General features: G+C 42.4%; 1 protein-coding gene across 1 annotated transcript in view; it reads left to right on the top strand.

The window, feature by feature from the left end:
- Window positions 1-6755, top strand: part of SCRIB (scribbled planar cell polarity protein) — a 120042-nt gene that overhangs the window by 66347 nt on the left and 46940 nt on the right. Inside the window, exon 25 of the mRNA XM_010566785.1 lies at window positions 5961-6149. Within this exon, the coding sequence (XP_010565087.1) occupies window positions 5961-6149 (189 nt within the window). The remainder of the gene's footprint in view (window positions 1-5960; window positions 6150-6755) is intronic.

Genomic DNA, 6755 nt, shown 5'->3' with positions numbered 1-6755 from the left:
ACACAGCCCCACACTGGGTTCTATGAAGAAAATTAACTCTATCCCAGCTGAAACCAGGACACATGTGGTTCATTCTGGGATGGCTCCAGTGCCTCCTTTTGTGTAGTTTGTCCTCATCTGCTACAAGGCACTATACCTATTTTTAGATGCATGTCAGTAGAGAGAAAGGCTCTTTGCTCTGTCGCCAGCAATCTCAAGCTCCCAGCCTTCCCCAGCTTGGGACCCTCTGCCATATGTTCAAGCATAGCTCCTAGCTGACCCTTCTTCTGTACAACGTGGGATTTGGACTCCCCTCTCTGCAGGGTTTCTGCAAAGAGCCTGTTGCTGTCCTGTTCATTTTCACTGACACTGTGCAGTATGCTCATCTCATCCTGTAGCTTCTTCACCGGCCAGCTCGGCACCTTGAGCAGAGCACACCTTCCGCTGGTGAGGCCACCACCAGCCTCAGGGAGAGGTCCCAGACACTCCTATAGCCCAAGACCCTGAAAGCTGCATCCTTCCTCTAAAGCGCATGGGATATTCCGGCTGGTGCTGGGGACCTTGCCCTGTGGCATATCACCATCATCCTTGCATGGTCCTCAGCACAGTTTCTGGGTCCCCTTCTGCTCTGCCTTTTTGTGAGCAGAGAACTGAACAGTCCTGGAGATTTGGGTGATTCTGTCTGTCTTGGTCTAAGTACCCTTTCTGATGATGCCCAAAATTTTGTTGGCTTTTTTTTGCCCCTTCCTGCATGTGGAACCCATGATTTCAGAGAACATGTGACAAAGTCTCTAGGAACTTTCCTGAGTTACTGTTTCTGAGTTCAGTGTTGTGTGTGCATGGTTTTAGGTGTTTTTCCGTAGATTCGTTGTCTGTGCTGAAGCTCATGCCATGTCCTTTTGTCCAGTTTTCTTGACCCCTTTTGAAGTTCACCACCACCAGGGTGGTATTTGGCTGCTTAGAACAGCACAGTATCATCTGCAGACCTGGAGATTTCACTGTTCACTACCTTTTCCAGGTCACAGGTGGACATGCTGAATAACACCAGTCCTGCACCAATTGCTCAGGAACCCCACCAGTGAATCTTTTGTGTCCTGAGCAGCAGCTGTCCAGACCTGCCCTTTGTTTCCTCTCCTTTAACCAGCTTTCAGTGCATTAAGATGGCCTTTCCTCCCATCCAGTGGCTATGGCTTCTCTAATAGCCTTTAGGTTCAGACCTTGTCAAGGGCCATTTGGAAATCTAGAAGTTATGCCTACCAGACTCCTTCCTTTGTGTGTTCATTGTTTTTCTCAGTGCTTCAGCAGGCCAGTGAGGCAGGATTTGCTTTTACCAAAGCCAGACTAACTCATTCCCAACAAACCCTGCTTATCCACATGCTCACAGATCTTACTCTTTCTTTGTTGACTCTATTGTTTTACCAGGAATAGAAGTTAGGTTTCTTGGTTAGTAACTCTGTAGTTCTCAAGATCCCCTCCAGAGCAATTCTTGACGACTGGAGTTGTACTGACACTGTCAGTCCTGGTACAGTGGCCATTTGTAATGGTAGATGATGCACTTCTGACAATGGCTCTGCAGTTTAACATTTGAGTTCCTTCAGAGTTCTTATGAGAAAGCTGTTTTCTGGTTACAGTCACAGGCAAAATAATGGAAAAGCTGACAAAGGATTGTTACAGATGAAAATGATAATATGAGACTATAAGAACATACCGAATGACACCTTAAAGCAAATCTTACTTCATTCTTTGTCACTATTCACAGATATGTTACGTCTTGGAGAACTTTGGTTGCAGAGAGAGAAGTCAAAACAGGCCTCAGAGGATGTTGGAGGATAGCCTAGGCACACAACCAGTGTCTCTCCAAGGACAAATGGAATTTCCTTCTCTAGTTTTAACATTAGTGATTCTTTGTAGGTCATTCCCCGTGGACTGGCATCTCGCAGCGGTCTCCGTGTAGGGGACAGGATCCTGGAGGTAAATAGCATTGACCTGCGCCACGCTACCCACCAGGAAGCAGTGAATGCCCTGCTCTCCAACACTCAGGAGCTGACTATGTTAGTAAGGCGAGATCCGCCACCACCTGGTATGCAGGTAGGTTCTGAGTAAGAGAACTGGGGGAAATTGCACCTTTCTTTATAGAAGGATCACTTTTGAAGGCAATTTCTTATCTAGCTGGAAATCTGGGACTAGGGTACAACCAAACTTCTAGTTGAAATTTCCTTCTCTTTTGGTAGAATCCAGTCTCTTCTAAGTATATATCCAGTTGAGGACTGTGGAGGGTCTCTTGCCATGCCCATGGTGATAACTGTGATCAGAGAATGATCAGATTTCATGAAGACCAGACCTGAACAGGAGACAAATACAGAAAAGGGCAGAGCCTCATCAGAAGGAATAAACTGTGCCAAATGAGTGAAAGGTCTAATTCAGGTCCTTTTCAGGGTATTTAGAATATGGCCAGCTACTAGGAGTGTTTCCCTAACAATTCCAGTCTGAACTTGACCCAGAAACAAGGATACCTTTTCTGTGTTTACAGGAAATATGCATTGAAAAGGCTCCAGGAGAAAAGCTGGGCATCAGCATCCGGGGTGGAGCAAAAGGTCATGCTGGAAATCCATTCGATCCCACTGATGAAGGCATCTTCATTTCTAAGGTACCAGACCACTAACTCTGCAACTTGGTTGCATGCAAGGACTGCTAGGGAAAAGAGTGATCCCTGTGGAACTTGTTCGATATACTCTCTCCACTTTTCACTGGGTACATCAATTCTCCGGGAGTATTCTCCACCCACTGAAGGAGGCGCATCTGTTTCATGTTTCCTCCTCTAGAACAGCTACAAAATTTCTTCTTTCATTTTCTATGTTTGCTTTTATTTTGCTTTGCATTTCTTCTCTTGCCTTTTTTTCTGTGACATAAACCCATACATCTTTCCTTTTCCCCTCCGCTCCTATTGCTTCGCCAAGTGCTTGTGGCCTTCCTGCCCACCCAAACATGCATGCTCTTTCCTCCTTTGATTGAAAGCATTATGAATTGCTTACCTTTCCTCCTGTGCCACGCACCGTGTCTGTAATTTTGTTCCCTTTCCTTTGTAAATGACTGCTTGTGTGCATATTTATTTGTCATGTCGCTTTTCCCCAAGAAGTAACACATGTTTTCTTTTCAACAATATACTGTGTATAAGCTTATGCTCCTCCTGACCCTTGCCAAAAAGTATTGCCGCCTCTTTCTTGTTAGCAACAGAGCATAGTGTTAAGTGGTGTAGTTTTTGGTCTTGCTGCTGACCAAAGGGGAATTCTGGATGTCACTGGTTGCCTCTTTAGCTGGTATGGTAGGGTAGAAACTCGGCTCTAGCTGTAGAGGTCTTAATCCTTGCTGGATGGTGGCTACTTTCAAAGAAAGGGAATAGTCAACATTTGTTACTACTTGGATATAACTTCTTTATCTGAGTTCTAAAGTTAAAAGAGTAAATTCACTCTATCAAAGTAATAGTTGCACATTCAACTGCAATATTTGTAATAGCTGTAAAACAAAACCTAAGATTATTGTAACCTACAATTATTTTTAATGATTAAGTTTGGTTTTGGTTTTATCTCCTTCAGTGTTACAGCATTTAGGTGTTTGGAAGGCTTACATTTTAGTCCCATTGCACGGTTAGTTTACCCCCCCCCCCTTTTTTTTTTTTTTTAAATAGTATTTGTTTTGGCCTGTGGAGAACCAAAGTACTGAACTTGTCTGCTCTCCCTTCAACTGTGTTACTTCAGCTTGATATCTCTTCTCGGTCCTAACCAGAGTGTTCTTCCTGCTTCTCTTATTTTGTCTGTGTATTTCCAGTAACTGAGAGACAAAGCAGTGCTTTTTCTTATTCCTCCGCTTTGGACGTCTGATTACTACCTTCTTTCTCTAAGTTTTTCTTAATTTGCATTTCCATTGAGTCCCTTAATTGTCATTTTTTAAAAACTTGTAATCTGATTCTTCCTTTTTAAAACCTTCTTGATGAAGTGTTACAAGTTGAATACTATGAGAAGTATAAATTATATCTACAATTTGAAATTCATGATCTGTCTCAATGGGGATAATTCAGTGTCCCTCAGTGACATATCAATAATACAGATGACAGTTGGCATTAAGGACATTTTTCTACATTAACTTCACCTCCTCCCATTATTTCTGGGTGTTCTACTGTCACACTTATGCACTTGCTCTCCCTGGAAAAGAAATTGTGAGTATTCGGTCTTTATCCATTCAGCTGCATGTGACCACTTTTGTGCATGCACACGCACTCACACATACTTAAATGTTTTCCTTTACAGCCCTGAAGAAATTATGTGTAGGCATGCATGGCTGCTTTCCCTCCCTCCAAACCTTTTTTTTTTTTTTTAAAAAAAAAAAAAGCATGCAGCATTTTTTCTCCTCTTTTTACAGGTACTTTATTAAACATATATCCGTCATTTTTTCTCCAGAACAGCTCTCATAAATCAAATAAACACCCATACAGTTGGTTTGTTTGGGGTTTTTTTCACTCTCTGATCCCAGTAATATGTGGTGTGCAGTAGTTTTTTCTTTCTTTCTTTCTTTCCTTCCTCTGATGTTATTTGTGCCTCCATCCTACCTTGACAACCAGTCATGCATGTCCTTGCATTTCCCCCACCCAGCAACCAACTTTGTGTGCCCTTGTGCTCTCCTTTATGTTCGCCATACATCTACAGGCTTTGCTTGAGATCCCTGACATTGACGTATTCTTTCTGCGAAGCCCTTGTGTAGCACTGGTCACAATTCTCTTTGTAAAGTGTAGTCATGTTGGTTCTTTTGCTTTGAGACTGGGCCTTTGAATTGAAGCTGTTCGTTTGTCTCTGGTGTTCCCAGTGAGGTCTGTCTGTATACCAAAAGTACCAAGGTCTTAATTTGATCTAGGTTGACTGTGTGTACATCCCATTTTGTTCCAGGCCTTTTGGTTTCTTAGAAAAAAGCAATGCCCATTTGGTGATTCTGTTCCTTTCCCTAAGGCACTTTAAGTTGTATCCTTTATTTCTGTCTGGTTCCTGATAGTAGCTTCTCCTATTGCCATTGTTAAATTTTTTTCTCACTTCCCCAGCTTGCATATTTCTCCTGAGCCTCATGTTTGCATGTGTTTGGGTTTTTGTGGGGTTATTTTTTGTTTTTTTCTTTTCTTTCACTTTGTACCCACAGCATGTCCCGCAGTCTCTCTTCCCTGTTCTGAAGGGGAAAAAGAGGAATAAAACTCTTTGCTTTTACTGCCTTTGTTCTCGTGGCAAAGTATGCACATTCATTCTCTCCTCAAACATACATGAGTGCTTGCACTGTTTAAGACAAACTCTGGCTTTCATGTGTCTTATCAATATGCTGCATGCAGTTGTTTCCCCTGGTGACAGCTTGTGTACATGAGGCAAGTATGAGTTCTTGTGACATGCTGAGGAAAGAAAATAGGAGTTACACATTATTTCTCTGAAAGAGAGGATGGAAAATGACAGACATGCGTAACTTGTTACGCCTGTTTACCACAAAGACAGTGAAAAGTCTTTATGCCTCATTTATCTTTATCTACAAAAATTATCCTTATGCTTGCATTTTCTGTCTCTCTCCCCCAACAAAAACCTATTACACTTCCCTTTCTGTGAAGATAAATCATAGATGCGAGAGCTTTCTTTCTCACCTGCTTCATGACAAAACAAAAGCAGTTTCTTTCCTTGGGACAACACATTTCAAATACAGATTCTTTTTATCTCCGATAAGAGGTTTTTTTTCACACCTGTTTCCTCTACCAAACTGTACATGTTCTTCCTTTTCTACCCTCTCCGTAAGTATATATGAGTACTTCCAGATGCTTTCCCTGACATGTAGCCACAGCCTTTTTTCCCTTTTTCCTTTGTATGCTGTCCTCTCTCATTCCTTCTTCCTGATACTCCCCATGCTCTATAGTCTTCTCTTACCTCCTTACATGATATCTTGATTCACCCCATTTGTTATAGGTGAGCTCCTCTGGGGCTGCAGCCCGGGATGGCCGTCTGAAGGTGGGAATGCGGATCCTGGAGGTGAATCATCAGAGTTTGCTGGGAATGACACATACAGAAGCAGTGCAGATACTCCGAAGTGTGGGTGACGCGCTCCTTGTGCTAGTGTGTGATGGCTTTGATCCCAAGGCTGCAGCTGCTATTGAGGTGAGAACTGAAGTGCAGGGTGCCCTTGTACTGGCCAGTACCACAAGAGGATCCCACTTCTTTCTTCTTAGAAGATTGCTGGATTTTTCCAACCTTTTGCTGTAGTTGTTTTTTTTGTTGTGGGGTTTGGGGTTTTTTGTTGGTTTTGTTTTTGAAGTCCCAGATTTCAAAGTCTGGTCTCCTGCTATATGAACTGCAGGTGGTTGGCAGTTTATAAAAGCAATAGTCTCTAAAGACTGTCTCTCTCCTGCTGATTGCAGAACTGTTTCACAATATCACTGCACTGGTTAGAAATGTCGTTTTCAAGCTAATTTTCTCCAGGCTACTTACGCCTATTTTTTCTTGTGCCAATGTTATATTTAAAGTAAATTGCCTGTCTGTTTATTGGTGTTTGCCTTTCCCCACAGGGTAACACCTACCCATAGCGATCCTGTGCTTTCTAGGTTTTCTTTTTTCAAGGCTTACTAAGTAAGCTTTTTTTATTCTCCACTAGAATATGTACCTAATCCCTGGTCACTTTATCCCCTTTCTGTACCTGTTTCAATTTAAATTCATCTTTCTTATACCTGAAGTTCCTTGAGTAATTGACAGCTGAAATAATGTTTC

Source organism: Haliaeetus leucocephalus, unplaced genomic scaffold (assembly GCF_000737465.1).
Source record: "Haliaeetus leucocephalus isolate CR32 unplaced genomic scaffold, Haliaeetus_leucocephalus-4.0 Scaffold218, whole genome shotgun sequence".
Lineage (NCBI taxonomy): Eukaryota > Metazoa > Chordata > Aves > Accipitriformes > Accipitridae > Haliaeetus > Haliaeetus leucocephalus.
Note: the sequence above shows the minus strand (reverse complement) of the source record. Positions and strands in the feature narration are given on the sequence as shown.